At 36.1% G+C, this 17315-nt stretch overlaps 1 protein-coding gene and 1 long non-coding RNA gene across 5 annotated transcripts in view; one reads left to right on the forward strand and one right to left on the reverse strand.

The window, feature by feature from the left end:
* The window catches only part of LOC136033109 (uncharacterized), an 88749-nt gene extending 83404 nt beyond the window's left edge, over positions 1–5345 (forward strand). For all 4 annotated transcript variants that reach the window (XM_065713733.1, XM_065713732.1, XM_065713735.1 and 1 more), the window contains one exon: positions 1208–5345. In XM_065713733.1, coding sequence (XP_065569805.1) covers positions 1208–2419 — 1212 coding nt within the window. In that variant the 3' untranslated portion in view covers positions 2420–5345. The remainder of the gene's footprint in view (positions 1–1207) is intronic.
* LOC136033111 (uncharacterized) overlaps positions 1–17315 on the reverse strand; it is a 37175-nt gene that overhangs the window by 19207 nt on the left and 653 nt on the right. Inside the window, exon 2 of the long non-coding RNA XR_010618853.1 lies at positions 8829–8937. This is a non-coding gene — a long non-coding RNA (uncharacterized LOC136033111). The remainder of the gene's footprint in view (positions 1–8828; positions 8938–17315) is intronic.

Consider the following 17315-nt stretch of genomic DNA (forward strand, 5'->3'; position numbering starts at 1 on the left):
TTTTACCCTGTGCATTCAGATGGCGCCATGGATTTTCCACAGGGCGTTTGGAAAAAAGAAACTTGGCTCGATTTATTGTTTTCCAGCTGCTACATGATGACATAGACTATGTTTCAAACAGTAAAGTTTACGCAAAAAAGCGATTCGATCCCTCTATCCAGAACTACGACAAATTTTGGTAATTCAACTGGAACCAAACGAAAACCAGGACATACTCGAACGGGCTTGGACCAGACCATAAAAAAGGACTTAAAGAAGTTGGAAGCCCATGAAAAGGAGTAGAGAGTGAAAATTTGAATTGAGTATGGCAGAGGAGGAGAGAACGCAGTTACGAGGGAAAGACCGTTTAGAGCTCAGATGAATTATTAGTTGCAGGATAATATTGTTATTGTGTAAAATACATCCTTAAATGTGCCATTCCTGCGGCAAATATATGAATTCTGTCTTTTTTTTTATAGTTTCATATTTCAGTATTGAAATACTCCATTGCTTGTAGTGAATTCTAAATACAATAAAGAGTTATCTCCATCAGTAAAAATAAGTGAGTTGAGGGATGGTTTTGATCCTTTGTTTGATCCTTTTTTGCTTGATCCTTTGTTTCTTGTGCCTCTTCTCCTATGATCACACAAATACGTCAGGGAATTTGCTGTATGTGTAAAATTTGACACTGACAAAAAGGAGATAAATTTAAATTTCCTGTGGGTAGAATACGTTTGATCGATGACTTGGCCATTTTGTCTAAATTGGTGCCTTATACTGTGTACTGGCTATTCTTAGGTCTTTGACATCAACTAATAAATGATTCACTGCGAAACCATACAAATGAAAAACAGGAGAAACGTTAGACTAGTTAGAAGATGGGTTTTATTTCGCATTATTTGGGAATTGACGAGGTACTCCTACTCCTATTTTTTTATTCAACTTTTCATTTCCTACTTTTTTTTATGCATGTGTTTTTGACTGAATTGAATGAATTTTATGCTCTCACATGTGTCAATGAAGTAAAGCAATAAGCTTGAAGAAGTTTTGCTGTATGCAAAAAATGGCATTTTGCTTGGAAAAACCCAGTGTGGCCGTAAGGGTATAAAAGCTTACTTGTGTGTTTCATCGGCTGGAATTCCCATGTGTTTTCTTTTATATTTGGCCTTGGTACAGTTATTTTTTCCAAGATATTTAATCTGACTAAGGTTTTTCATCTTTTTTTTAGATTCACAAACAAGAAAACATTCAAATAAATCCTGACTCATCAGACGGTCCAGGTAATGCAGATCAAGTAAATGTGTTGCAATGTCAGGAGTTAGAAAATAGCCATGAAAACGCTGATAGTTTTGGTAGCCATCGAAAAGATGACATCGGTGAGGCATACGATATTGACATTGACCCATTATCGTTGCCAATTCTTTCTGATTCTGTGACATCACAGCTTTCTGAAATCCCTCTAGTCTGGGTGTCCAAGGATTCCAAGTTTTTTAAGCTGTACAAGTGTCGTCATTGTCCATTTGTTGAGTCAGAGCTCAGAATTATTGAGGATCATGAAGCGCGGCATTTTGTAAGTGACGATTATAAATTCAAGTGCAGCATTTGTAATTTAACTTGCAGTGACGTTTTCAGTCATTTAATACATACAGAGCTACATAGTTATTCGTCAGCGCGTATTCATGCATTTGTTGAGCCCCAAGTTTTTTCACCACTACAGCAGGATCGAATTTGTGAAGATATCATAGCAAATGGACCTAGTCCTAGCCAAGTAAATGGTATTTCCTTCAATCTTGAAAGTGAGGAAAACATAACTAGTGATGAACCTCTATCAGTTTCTGAGTTAGAAAAATACTGGTGGCAGCTTGTAAAGAATTCGATAGAAGACGATGATATGGTTGAAGCGCCTTCTGCAATCCGCTTACTTAGCAATGAAAGATCAGATTCTGTGATATCAGAATTATCCGCTTTAAGGAAAGAACTGTCGGATGCAAAACAACACAAAAACTTTCCTATTTCGGGTTTAGACCTACGTAAACATTTATCTGGCCATAATGAGAGTATTGAAGGCAGATGTAACACGCCATCTTCATTTGGGGCCCTAGATGGGACTAAAGACCCATGGCTTAAGGGTAATCCCTGGTATATCTATCCCACTTGTAAGAAAAATGGAAAAACTAAGGAAAGACGGTATAAATGTCCCAAGTGTCCTTCAGCTTTTGATAAACTTGATCAGTACAAAGTTCATATTCAACTCCATGGTTCCCAGCAGAAGTACAAGTGCACTGATTGTGACTATAGTGTGAAGTATTATGCAAATTACTTGCAACACATAAAAAAACACGAAAATCATAAACAATTGCTTACAGAAAGAGAAAAAACTTTATCTGAAGGTGCTGAAGCATTAGGAGAAGATTTTAATTGTAATGAAACGAAAGTTTGATGAAAAGTCTGAAGAACGATCTACCTCCAATCATCCACTAGTTACTTATACTCACATGCTTAACTCTAATGCTGATACAAGTTGAAAGCTTTAATGTATAGCTAAAGTTTTTTTTCTTCTTCATAATTATATTTGCATTTTGATATAGAATAGGCTGAACTTTTAAGCCTCTTGTTTCTTGCTCTTGCCTATAAGCTTTGTAAAAAAAAAAATTATCACCGAAGCTGAAGCTTTTCTTTTCGTAGAATAGTTTCGTTTGATAAAATTTTGGTAAACGGGGTATCCAATAACCTCTTATCTCGATAAAACTTATAAGGCCATCAGTAAGCCTTCAAGGTTCACTGATCAAGACTCGATTCTGTGTACCGCCAAACATGCCTGAATTAAGTTTAGTGTACTAAAATCTGATTTTTCACTTTTGGAGTGACCCAAGGTAGAGGAAAACAATCAGTAATAAAATAATACTTTAGATCTAGAATTGTTTTCTTTAGTTATATTAGCTGTTGTAGTTCTCTCTCTTCTACACAAGTGTTTGTCATCTTTTGCATCATAACATTTCCCCAAATGTTTCTTTCGTTGATTCATTCATCTGAGTGATAGCTAGTCTTGTGTCTAGTTAGTGCTGTGTTATAGAGTAATTAGAATATATTATTTGGGAAGTATGGTAGAAGGTTTTGCTTGGTGATTCAGCTGTGCTTCTTATTTCTGAAGGGATGCTAGACATTAATTCATAGCAAGATTTGGAGTCGTAATCGTAAAAAAAATAAAAAATTTAAGTTTCTTTATAAGCCCTCTCCCTCCCGAACAAAAATACCCCCCCTGCCCTAATTAAATCTAGGATTTGCCCTTTTAATGAGGTAATATGAAAATATAACCTTCTACATTTCAAAAAAAGGCTTAATATTAAACAAATGTATATCACAAAATTTAAATTATCTAAAAAAAAATAGACCTAAGCCAGGCAAGCACGTGTATATACGTCCGGGTTGTCTTTGTCTGTCCTCCTGCTCCCTCTTTCTCTTATTAGTTTGTAGGTTATAATTCCTCTAATATGAAAAATTAAGCTGTGATTCAGTTAATTTACTTTTCGGTCGAATTTTCCGGAGCAAATAAGTAACTCTTTCATAAAGGTATACTATTAGTAAATATTAACAGCAGCAGAATAACTATTATGATAATAAATTAATCATAAAAATTTACCAGCCTTTTTATCTTTTTGTTTATGAGAAATTATGTTACGGATAAAAGAATTTTCCACTAAGCCGGTCAAAATGAGAAATTTGATACAAAGCAGGTCATAACTGAAACTGCTTTTTCGCATCGTATGCATTATTTTACGCAGAGAGTACCTGGTAGGAATCCAAGAAGGATTTTAGGAGTGAGCTTCCTCCTCCTCCCAAAGAAAATAACCTTGAATATTGTTTTTTTAATAGATTTTTGTTCAAAATACTGCTTATTATCATGAATGACCTGTCTATAACACAAAACGTAGTATTATTAATATTATTAATTAAAAATCTGGATTTCTTTCTCAGGTTTTCAGTTACCCCTCCCTCCTCCCTCGATAAAAAAGAAACATCCCGTTTTTAAAGCTTCTTGGGCACTTACCTTAATGAACTTAGAATATCGAAAATTCCCAGACTGTTGTCTGGATTTTTAACCAACAGTTTGTGTTTATCAATTAGAACTGACCTGGTAGAATTATATTCAGACCTTTAGAGGGCTACATTTGACCCACTGGGCATATAGCTAAATATAAATGATCTTGTATTTAAATTAATGTCTAGTGTCCTGGAGGTTATGGGCTGTTGTTCCCCTTCTATTGTCTAAACTTCTGCTAACAGTAGTTTCAGCCCAAATAGTTTTAACTTAACGTTTAGTTGGATTTGCCGATCTAGTATCTCAGCCGTAACAAGCAGAGAGTTGTAGTGCCAATTCACGAATACTTTGGGAGGGGGGTAGGGTTAAATGTATTTTCAAAATGTACCGGGAGGTGATTTTTTTTTCGATTCTTTCGAAAAAGGAGGAAGGGAACGAAAATTAAGTTCGTGGGAAAATGCCCCCTCCCCCTGTTGGCATCGCTGGCAGAGAGGATCGACGAAAATCAATCTTGTAAAATTGTTGTAGTTAATTGGCTGTAGAAGCTTGTGATTTTTTTTTTATTTTGCGTTAAACTGTGCAAATAGTCATACAATTTTCAGTTTGTATTTATTCAGTTGTTCAAAAGTTGAAGCTAGTCATAGCTCTTTCAGTACATTATGTTTTTCGAGCTTGGAGCCTCTTGGTGCCTTATTAGATACACTTTGCTATGTAGATGGCAGCATGAAAAGAGTGAATCCTCTGTTGAGAATGGAAGAAACTTCTAAGAGAAGTTGCCTAATTTATACCTGCAAGAAACAAATGTTTTTTTCTCTCTTTAATGCATAACTCTTATTCAAGATAGTTCGCGTTTTCTCTCCATTATGTATAAATTTTTCCAAACATAAGCCTATGAATGATTACGAAAACAAAGTTTTCTCCCCATAGTTATATATGCTAGTCTGAAATAATCGCCACTAAAGTCCTTCAAAGAAGAACGTCACACGCACAGAAGAACTCCACGTCACTGAAGTCCGTGATTTTCATTGAAGGTGAAATACTGTATAAAATCTAAATTCATGTCTAAATAATTTAAATTCTAAATAAAGCCCATTACAAGCATAGCTTCTTGGGCCTATTAATTGATTTACTTTTGTAATAGTTATCTTTAGTATTAATAAATTGATTGATTGATTGATTGTTCTTTCTTTCGTGTATGTAGAAGATAAAGTTCACATTATTGTGCCTTTTTAAGTTGAATTTTTGTGTCTTTTTAATGAGTTGTGATTGTTTGCATTTGATTGATTTAATATAGCTTTTTTAAAGGTAATAAAACTGTTATCAGTAAGTTGCACATTTTGAAAGAATAGGAATTTTATATATTGATAGTTCAATAGGTTTGTTTTCCTTGAAACTTACCTTCCCCCCCAAAAAAAAAGAAAAGAAAAACTTGTCTTTGCATCATGTTACACATAAACAATCTTAACAATTAGACAAGGTTTTTCACTTCTGTTTCGTTTAACTGTTAAATCACCTTTTTCCCACAGCCATTTTTAATGCCTTAAAAAAAGGAGAAAAATAAGTTAAAGCTGTGAAAGAGAACAAAACCTTCCTATAAATCCCAAGAATTATTTAAATTGTTTTAAATACCCATAAAAACACAATTATGAATTCTATTTATAAAGGTAAACTCATGCGATCTTTTCTAAAATACCTCAGTTAAACAATATTTTTCTTCACCCAATGACAATCCATCTCATCTTAAAAATTTCAGCTCTGTAGGTATGTAGTTAATATAATCATCTCATAATAGTCAGGAGCCTACTTTGAATTGGCGAATTTTAATATTGACCCCACCCAAAAATGATGACTTAAAAGCGATGTAAAAACTGATTTAGAATGTTTTTTGCTTCCACAGCCTTTTTTTGGCGGTTATCGTTAATTGTTACTTCAAGCCAAAAAAAAACTTTATTTTTCAAGAGAAAACATGTTTGATTTCTCAAAAAATACTTTTTGGGTTAAATCTTGACGGTATTGATGAATTTTAATATGGTTGAAATCTTATTCAGTGCCGACCTACCTGACATACCATGCTGCCTACTTCTACTTTGTTCTCCATTCCTAACTCTTCTAATAATTTTTCAAAGGATTAACGACAAGGGTGTATTCATGATTATTTCTTCAAGAGGGGGGGTATTACAGAATTTAGAAAACACACCTAATTAATTTATATGCATTTTGGTTTCGTTTTTACACGTGTAACAAAATTATAGTGAGGGGAGGGGTTAAAACCTGATAACCTCACCTTCCCCTTGGATAGAAGGATCCGAGTCTGGTTTCCCCCCTGGATACGGCCTTGATTTACAATTATATATGTTTTCTTGAATTGTTCTCAAGCCTAGAATAAGTTATTGTATATTTTCTAATACTTAGAGTTTAATGCTCATTTTCCTATTTTAAGATCGTCTGTAGTTTGAATGTGTAACTTATTGTGGAAGTTAAAATGAACCATCTTCAGCATGTTTTTGAATTACCATCAAAACTTCCCGTAAATTAGTGACAGTAGGGAAAATGCCAAAATTAAGAATGTTCAATTTCTCGTACGAAATTGTAGCAGTGTGTTTACCGTGTGAACCACTTAAAATACTTAGCTGTATTATATTAAGCTTTACTGAGTCGATATACAATCGACATCATGCTGATTGCTTATTCAAGCTGCGATTAATTGTTTGCTGACTTAACATCAGAGCTCAATAGGCTGCAAGGCGTCTTTTTGAAAGGTAGATTCTTTTGGAATGTTTATCTATTAGCATAGGCTTTTTTGTGGGGTGGGGATGGCAGTCCCCCCTTCAATAATTTAGAATAAAAACTACAACTTATCAAGTAATTTTAAAATGTTGCTCTTTTAAGTTTCAAGTTTGCTCTTTAGCTTCAGCACACATTTTTCTCCCTACTTTTCCCTGCTGCTAGCATGAGTTTTTAGTATAAGAGAAGCAAAAGACTAAAAAGAGGGGTCTATTACACCTCCTAATGTGGTCTGCCTTGACATCCATGCATTCCTTTGAAACTTCTTATTCCACACCGAAGACAGCAGAGCCTTATCATCAAGAAAATAGGTCATCCTAGCTTATGACAAAATTGAAAAACTATTATGTACTTGCTGTTTTACAAGCTGCTTAAGTCAATTTTTTCCTGGCATTTAACATTATTGTACTTTCTAAAATCTATCAGTTCAAAATTATGTTTTCTTGTTTTAAAACTTTTAAGAGTGGACGTGAATACACCCTCTACATCTGTAAACAGAATAGAAATGGAATCAAAATAAGAAAATAATAATACAAATCAAATTTTACTGTGAATATAACTTTTTGAATGAAAAAGAAGAAAAAATAATTGCAAAGAAAATATAGATCTAGTGTTTTTTATAATAATATTTGTACTGTACCTAGATGTACTATAAAACCCGGTGTACTATCGGAGTTGCTAACCCCTCGTGTCCCCAGAATACGTCATGTCACAGTCCTATCCCAGTGTACTACTGGAGTTGCTGACCCCTCATCTCTTCAATTCGTCCTATCACAGCCCTATCCCAATGTGCTATTAGAACTGCTAGCCCCTGGTTTCTAGCTATGCTTCTAAGACTGCCATAACATTTTCCGAAACATTTCATGCCTATTATCTCGGTAAATCCATCCAATGGAAACGTGTGCAGTCCTATACACATGGCCTTATCTCAGCTTCCGGTGATATTTTTAGGAAACACATGCCAGCTGTTAATTTTTGATATAATGAGCCTTTGCATACAAGCGGCCAGGCCCATAGTACCCGTCTGGCGAGCAACATGTGATCATTGGTGTAAGTTTGATGGTGAGTTACTTCGTGTCGCAGTTCCACCAAGACATTTGATTAGTTTACATTGATTCAAGTTTGAAAAACGCTCTAATGTCATAAAAATGAGTGGTCTTATGCTATTGCACCCTGAATGAAGATAAAAGTCCCTAATGTAGCAGTTGAAATAGGAAAGCTAATGTGCATACATTTTTCCAAATCTCCTAATAAATTTTCGAGTTTATTTTTTTAGCAAAAGTGAATTGGTATCCCCGTCTCTTTTTTGTAGTGTGTACGTGTTTGTTTTGCTTTTTTTTTCTGTGAAATATCTTTTTTGGTTTAATCACGAAATAAAGTATCTATCTACCCAGACAAAAAAACTGAAGTATTTGTATTTCACGGTAAAAACAAGATATTTATCATAATAAGTTTGTGAAGGGGTATATTTTTTCCGGGACGATGATTGTTCTCAGAATTGTTTTGAAAATTTTTCCCGGACAATTTCCCCAGAACATCTCTAGATGTAAAATAGAATCGGTAAAGAGAAAGTAAGATAATTTTTTAGGATTATGAATTATAGAACTGATGGATAATTCTCTCGTGTAAAATTCCCCTAGTAAGTCCATCTCTGGAAAACATCCCTTTCATGAAAAATTCTCTCCATGGAAAATCTCCTGGTGGAAAATTACCCCTCCCCAAAAGCGCCTGTTTACTTCCAAATAACAAATACTATATTTAAACAATGGGCAAAATCTGTCGCATGTAGCCCTTACCTTGGGTACTGTGGGAAATCATGACAATTTAACCAGAACACTTTTTCATGAAAAACGGAACAGACAAAGAGAAAGTAGGAACGATTTTGTATAGGAGCTCTGGCAAATACTCCCATGTAAATTTTCCCCTTGTAAGTTCATCCCCGGAATCTCCCCTGCCCATGGAAAATCTTCCTCGTAGGAAATCCCCACGAAAATGTTCCCTCCCCGAAAACTGAATGTTTACTTACAAATAAAAATTCTATGCGTAGACATGGGCAAATTTCATAATTGACGGCCCTTTCCCCAGGTTGTGGGAGGTCTTGTCATCTCCAGAGGCATAGCTATTGGATCTTTCAGCTATAAGAAAAAAAAAGAAGCATACCTAAAAATTTTGATCAGATGACTTGGGGGAGAGAGGGTCTTCTAATAAATTAGGTCAGTTTAAAAGGGCACTAGAAATTTTCATTTGAATGAACCCTCTCCCGATATTCATGGACAATTGGTTTGATACAATTACCCTGGCGGAAAAAAATTAATAAACGTATCCATGATCTTTCTTCCGGCAAAAAATACAAAATTCCGCGTTTTTGCACACGGAATATTGAAACCTTTACATTATGATATGCTGAATATGATGTTGCACTTTTCATTAAGATTCCTTGACTTTTGGGGGGTTATTCTCCTCTTTCTCGAGAATTACACAGATTTTCTCTGGCTCGTAGTATTATGACGAGTACAATAGGCATAATGAGTTTTACATATTTGGAATCAGCATAGAAAGCCAATTCTTTTGATGTATGTATTGTTGTAAAAAAAAATCAATTTCTTAGAGTTTCGGCTACTATAGGGCCGAGGCACTCCTTATTTACAGGTCGTTACCTCCAACTATTTGATTAGCTCACCAACCCTGAAACGGATCACCCCATACATTTATTTCTGAGACCCATATTATGAGACTTATACGACTTGAATCGTTCACTTTTTCTCAGAATGAACTTAAAAAAAATTTAAGGAATAAATTTTTCAAAGAAAAGTAAAGAACTCCATTAAACCAAAAATGAACCAACATAAAACCAAACAGTGCACCAATCGTGAAACTACCACAAATCAACATCGATAAATAAATGAAACTTAAAACGAACAGAAATTTCAATAAATAACCGACTCAAACTCGAAACAAGCAGAAATTAACATAGGGGGGGGGGGTTCAAAACCCCTATGCCTTCCCAGGGCCAGAACATAATTTGCAATTTACTGAAAATAAAACAAACGAATGTGCATTGTCAGTTTTATATACGTATTCTGATGTTTATTCCTTAAAATGTTAATAATATTTGCTTTATTAAAGCTATAAAAGTGAAAACATTAAATTGACGTAGTAGTTGCAATTGAAATAGCGGTTAGAGGGGTTGAGTAGCAGTAGTAGCATCAGGAAAAGTAGCAGTGGTATTGTGTTAGTAGTGACTTGCAAATATGAATGAACTTTATTACCCATCAATAGCATAAAAAATACAAAGTACGGAGTATGATAAATAAACAAAAACAAAAACTATAAACAGCGAAAAAAAAAATCAAACTAACATAGACATGAACTTTTTGTCAATTAATCCTCCCTTTAAAGTATTTTCCGGAAGTTTCAACTTAATACCTAAATCAATTCTTAAGGTAGCCCTTTTGAGAATCTACATGCGCATGATGTGTTTTAGTTTAGTTCAATTTACCCCTCAATTTTCTGTCAAACTTTCACCTTCATGCACGTAGCCTTGACCTTACTAGCATCATAGTGGTAGTGGTAGTAGCAGCAACAGTAATAACTGCAGTATTATTAGCAGTAGCAACAGGTGCATTTTGCCGTTTGATCAACTTCACATCCTACTCATGATACCCCTGAAGATGTTTCTCGATATGATAAGTCACTAGAAAAATATTGATGATACACCTGACGTCTTAAGGTTAAGGTCTTAAGGTTAAGCTTAAGGTTATTCAAACATGTACTGGGAGCATATGTCTATAGATAATTTCTGGATGGCTTTATGTGCAGGATGTCAAAAGACATAATCTTCCAAGATGTTTTTTGTAATGATCAGGGAAAGCAGAAAAATCTCCAGTGAATAGTTTGTTTTTTTTCTAATAGGAGAAAGATGATTTTAATCGAAAAGGTAAAATTTTGTAAACATATATTGCTGTTATTCCATGTTTTTCTAAATAAAATTATAAAATCATTTAGACTTTTTCAAAATTATTTTTTAATAGTTTTTTTTAAATTGTTCCGTGCTACTATTCCATGAATAGTCACAGAGGGCAAGGATTAGGGGACAAAATGCAAAGAGCTAGTGAAAATTGTCTTCTTGGTCCACTATAAATATGTACTAGCTTACCACTCAGAGCATTCCTTCTTTCGGGGTTATTTAGAAATATGTAGGCAATTTTTGACTTTTCATCTATCTTCAAGTCGACAGATCCCCCGGGAAATCCGAGAAAAAATTGTCTTAAGTCATCTATCTGTTTTCAGAAATTGGATTTGCAGCATATGTTCGAAAACTTGTGTTGACGTCTGACTCAATGAAGTGTTTATGTGATAAATTATTCACTGCTTTGAGAGAACTCTAATGTGGTCTAACAAGAGCATCTTCATTGAGACAATAAAAATTTAGATGGCAATTTTGTTTTAATTTCATAAATTTACGGCATTTTTTTTTGTAGATTTTGTAAATTTATTTGCTTAAATAGTTGACTATTTTAATTTTTGAATATAAACCTGCTCAAGACAAACTTTTATTCAATTTAATCTGATGGTTAAATTAGACAGACGATTTCACGTTGTTGTATCTCTATGATTATTGTCTAAAAAATGCTGGAATATTAACTGGGAGTTTATAAACATAAAACGAGATACATCTATTAGCAATCTGTATACACGTAGCATATTTTGCTTTAGTTTAACCTTCTTTCCACATTTCCTTTGATTTTTTTTTTTTCAATATCCTCTGCCTTAGTTGTACTCGCTACAGAAATAGTAGTTTTAGTGATAGTAGGGATAGTAGTAATAGTACTTGAAGTAGCAGTAGAAGAAGCAGTAGTTGTAGTATCATCAGCCTTAAAAGTACTTGCTACAGAAGTATTAGTTTTAGTAGTAATAGTGGTAGCAGTAATAGTACCTGTGGTAGCAGTGCAAATATTGCCTTTTTGGTCAACTGATCCTCTCCCTTTCATTTTCTGAAAATTCCATATTAATATACTCAGCCACTCCTGAGTTACACTCTTTTGACAGCCCATGCATATATAACATATTATGACTTAGTTCAACACTTCCCCCAAAATTCAATGAAATACTCATCCTAATGCCCTTCGTATTTTGGGAACGTAGAGGTCAAACATGCATATCTTTACTCAATAACACATACTAAATGAAAATAATGAACAAATTGCATAACTTGCAGCCCTTGCCCTGGGGTATCATTAGGGGGGGATACATCCCCAAACACTTATTTACTGAAGCTATCAACAGCTCTGAAACAGAACTGGTTGTCTCAAAACTATGATTTTTTTTGGGAAATGATGGGCTTGGGGGCGGGATTGTTTTTTTTCAAATCACTTTGAGTCTAAAAAAGGGCACTATAGCTTCCAATTTAAAATCAAATGAAACCCATCTGAATTTAATACGACTACCCATTCCATAGAAACCTTATATGCCCTCAGGGCTTAACTTAAAGCCCTTATCCCAGGGCTCTGGGGGGTTTGTTCAAACCTGGAGGCATTGCTATATGTTATGTTATATGTTCTTGGGAATATTTGAAACAAAATTGCCATCTTACAACTTCAATCAGATACACTTTTTGGAAAGAGGGGTAGTTTGGAGTGGGGGGCTAATTGACTTCCATCACTAATGACTCTTAAAAGAGAACTAGAACTTCTGATTTCAACCAAATGAGCCACCTCTGAAGTTTGTACAACCATCCCATCCATAACAACCTTAAATGCCCTAGGGGCATAACTCACAACCTTCGTCCTCAGGCTCTGTTCGTTTGTATCAGCCTCAAAAGCATTGCTATGTGATTTTTGGACTATTTATAATAAAAATACCGTCTTGAGATGTATATTGGATGCATCTCGGGAAAACACGTCGTGTTTATATGTGGGAGGGGGAGGTAGTTGCGCTCTGATCACATTGACTCTTAAAAAGTGCTCTAGAACTTCTTATTACCAATCCAATAAATCCCTTCCAAGGCATATACGACCACCCTGTCTATAAGAAACTTAAATGTCCCAGGGCATAACTTACAACCCTTGGCATTTGAGTCTTAGTGGGGGGGTGTCTTCCTCACAGACATAATTTCTGGACTTTTTCGACTACGATGAAAGAATTGCTAACTATAAATTTTGATTTGAGGTGCTGAGAAAAATGATGAGCGTGGAGCGGGGGGGGGGAGGAGAATGGCTGCTCTCAATTTACAGATTAAATGAGCCCCATCTTAAGTTTCTACAACTGCCCATTTCATAGAAACCTTATATACTCTCATTGCATAAATTACATTCCTATCCCCAGGGCGCTAGGAGGTCTCGTCAACCCTAGAGGCGTTATTATACCTTCTTTGGAATATTTTTAAGAACCTGCTATCTCGTGATTTCAATCAGATGTGTTTGGTGAAAAGAGGGGATGTCGGCGAGTGGGGGCTAAATGCCCTCCATCAATTTCGACGCTTGAAAAAGAACTAAAACATCCAAATTTCAACCAAATAAGCCTCCTCTTAAACAACGAACCCTTCCAAAAAACCTAAAATAACTCGCAAACCTCGCCTCCAGGCTCTAGTGATATATATCAACCCCAAAAGCCTTGTTATATGATTTTTGGACTATTTTGAATAAAATAATTATTTGAATAAATGCGTTCCAGGAAAATATGACGTGTCGGAGGGTGGGGGGAGCTGCCCTCTGATCACTTTGACTCTTAAAAAAGCCACTAGAAATTCAGATTACCAATCAATGTATCCCCTCTGGAGTATATACGACCACCCTTTTTATAAAACCTTATATGCCTCCGGGTCATAAATTATAACCCTTGCCCTGAGAGATGAAGGGGTGGGGTGTTTTCCTCAAAGACACAATTTTCAGACCCTTCAACTACAATGAAAAAAAATCGGTATCTCTAAATTTCGATTGTATGTCTTTGGAGAAATGATGAGTGAGGGGAGGGGGGTGGTGCTCTCAACTCACTTTTGACTCTTAAAAGGGGTACTATAACTTCCAATTTCAAATCAAATTAGCCATATCTGAAGTTTATAGGACCACTCATTCCATAAAACACTTATATGCTCCCAGTGTATGACTTACAACCCTATACCCAGGGCACTGGGGGGGGGGGTTGTCAGTCCTAGAGACATTGTTATATTTTCCTTGGACTTTTTTGAGCAAAATCAGCATCTAAAAATTTTAATCAAATTCGTTTTGTGAAGAGGGGTAGTCGGAAAGGAGGAGGGAGGGCTAGCTGTACTCGATCACTTTTGATTCTAAAAAGAGAACTAGAACTTCTAATTTTCAACTAAATGAGCCTCCTCTGAAATTTATACAACTACCCCTTCCATAAAAACCTGAAATGCCCCCTGGTCATAACTTAAAAGCCTCATCTCCAGGCTCTGGATTTTTTTCAGCCCCAAAAGCCTTGTTAAATTATATTTAAACCATTTTGAATGAAATTGCTATCTCAAAATTTCTATTAGATGTATTTTGGGATAATACGACATGTTTGTAAGGGGGTGGAAGTAGCTGCCCTCCAGCCACTTTCACTCTTATAAAGAGGAAGAGAGCATCTGATTTCCAATTCAATGAGCCCCCTCCAAAGTTTGTATGACCCTACTTTCTATAAAAACCTTATATAACCCCAGGGCATAATTTACAAGCTTGCCCTAAGGGTTGTGGGGGTTGGGAGAATTTTTCGTCCTCAAAGACATAATTTCCGGACCTTTTAACTGCATCAAACAAAATGGCTATCTCAAAGTTTTGATTGGAAGTGTTTAAGGGATAATGTTGGAAATGGGGGTGGGGACATTTACCTTCCCTTACTTTTGACCAATAAAAGCGCACTAGTTCTCTTAATTTTGCAATCAAATAAGCCATTTTTGAAGTTTCTATGACAACGCTTTGAATAAAGAGCCTTGTATGCCCCAAGGACAACCACTTACAACCCTTGTCATCAGGGTTGGGGTGGATGTTGTCAATTTCAAAGACATAATTTACAAACCATTCAGACCATTGAACAAAATGGCTATATTAAAATTTTGATCAGAAGTGTTTTGGGAAATGATGGGTGTAGGAGGAGGGGGGAGGACATTCGCTCTCCAATCACTTTCGATTATTAAAAAAGGTGCTAGCCCTTTCAAATTCCAGCCGAATGGTCCCTTTTGGAAGTTATTACGACAACACTTTCAATAAAAACCTTATATGCCCCAAGGGTATAACTTACAACCTTTGTCCTGAGGGCGTCGGGGTTTTCATCCTCAAAGACATAATTTCCGGATCATTCAACTACGGAACAAAATAGCCATCTCAAAATTTTGATTGGATGTGTTTGGGGAAATAGTTGACGTGGGAAGGAGGTTAGCTGCCTTCCAATCACCTCCAACTATTATAAAGGGCACTAGCCCTTTCAATTTGCATTCGAATGATTCCTTTTCGAAGTTTCTGCGACAACTCCTTCAATTTGAAGTGCCCTGGTCTAAGACAAACAAACAAACCCCCCCCCCAAAAAAAAAACAAAACAAAACAAAAAATAATACATTCTTAGCCAGTGCTATTGCGCTGCCTATGAATAAAGACTCCCTATTGAAAATCCTCACAGCATTTATAGATTCAGCTACTGGCAAAGCATGCATTGCATTGACTATAGAAACTTCACCATGTACTCCCCACAAACTAGCTTGATTCTGCCTGGCTGAATCACAAAGATAGTCACAGCATTTGCATTTATTGATACAGGTTCAGTATCCAGAAAGGCCGAATCCATATCTCTCTCTATTGTACTCTCCAGCTTGGAGGAAATCCACATGGGAAAAAGGCCACTAGAAATTTAGATTTCCAATCCGATGTGTTCTCTCCGAAGTATATACGACCACTCTTTCTACAAAACTTGTATCCCCCCGGGGTATGATTTACAAACCTTGCCCTGAGAGAGGGGGGACAGGTTGTCTTCCTCAAAGACATAATTTCCGGACCCTTCAACAACAATGAACAAAATTGCTATCTCCAAATTTGGATTGTATGTCTTTGAAGAAATGATGAGCGTGTTAGGGGGGGGGGGCTGGTTAATCTGAAATCAGTTTTGACTCCTGAAAAGGGCACTATATGCCCCCAGGGTATGACTTGCAACCCTATCCCCAAGGTACTGAGGGGTTTTGTCAGCCCTAGAGGCATTGTTATATGTTCTTTGGACTATTTTGAGGAAAATCCGCCTTTTCGATCCATAGAAAATCTTCCCAATACAAAATTCCTCCTTGGAAATTCCTTCTGTGTAAAATCTACCATCCCTGCTGAAAATTCCTCAAAAAAACTTCTCGTGGACAATTCTGCCTGGAAAATTATTTTAAAGCCTACTTTCGTTTGAAAAAAAGACTTGTTTTTCTTTTAATTTCTAATCGTTTTTCAAAACATGAATCACATTTAAGACTCTTGAAAGAGGAACTATAACTTTCAATTTCAAATCAAATGAGCCACATCTGAAGTTTATATGACCACCTACACCATAAAAAACTTAAATGCCCCCAGGGTATGACTTACAACCCCATCCCCAAGGCACTGGGGGGTTTGGTCAGGCCTAGAGGCATTGTTATATGTTCTTTAGGCTGTTTTGAGGAAAATCACTATGTCACAAAACTGATCAGATTCGTTTAGTAAAAGGGTTAGTCGGAAGGGGGGGGGAGGGCTAGTTGCACTCGATTACTTTTGACTCTTAAAAGGGAACTAGAACTTTCAATTTTTAATCAAATGAGCCTCCTCTGAAGTTTCTACAACCATCCCTTCCATAAAATCCCTAAATACCCTGGGGCATAACTCACAACCCTTGCCTCCAGGCTCTGGGAATTTGTCTCAACTCCAAAAGCCTTGTTAAATGATATTTTGACTATTTTGAATGCAACAGATATCTCGAAATTTCTATTGGATGCATTTCGGGACAAAACGACGTGTGTCTGTAAGGGGGGGGGGTAGCTTCCCTCCGATCACCTTGACTCATTAAAATAAAAAACCTTGTATGCCCCAAGGGTATAATTCACAACCCTTGATCTGAGGATTAGGGGGGGGGGGGCTCGTCATCCTCAAAGACATAATTTCAACTTCCTTGAATAAAATGGCTATCTCAAAATTTCATTGGAAGTTTTGGGGGATAATATTGGAAATGGGGGGGGGGCATTCCCCCAATTTTGAATATGGTACTAGTTCTCTCAAATTCCAATCGAATGAGCCCATTTTGAAGTTTCTACTACAACACTTTCTATAAAAACCTTATATGCCCCAAGGGCATAACTTACAACCTTTACCCTGAGGACTTGGGGGGGGGGTCTCAAAGACATAATTTTCAGACTTTTCAGACCGTTGAAGACAATGGCTATATCAAAAATTTTGTTGGGAAGTATTTGGGGAAATGATGGGCGTGGGGGGCATCTCTGATCACTTTCGACTATTAAAAAGGGCACTTTCCCTCTCAATTTCCGATCAAATGACCCCTTTTTGAAGCATTAAGACAA

Source organism: Artemia franciscana, chromosome 11, assembly GCF_032884065.1.
Source record: "Artemia franciscana chromosome 11, ASM3288406v1, whole genome shotgun sequence".
Classification (NCBI taxonomy): domain Eukaryota; kingdom Metazoa; phylum Arthropoda; class Branchiopoda; order Anostraca; family Artemiidae; genus Artemia; species Artemia franciscana.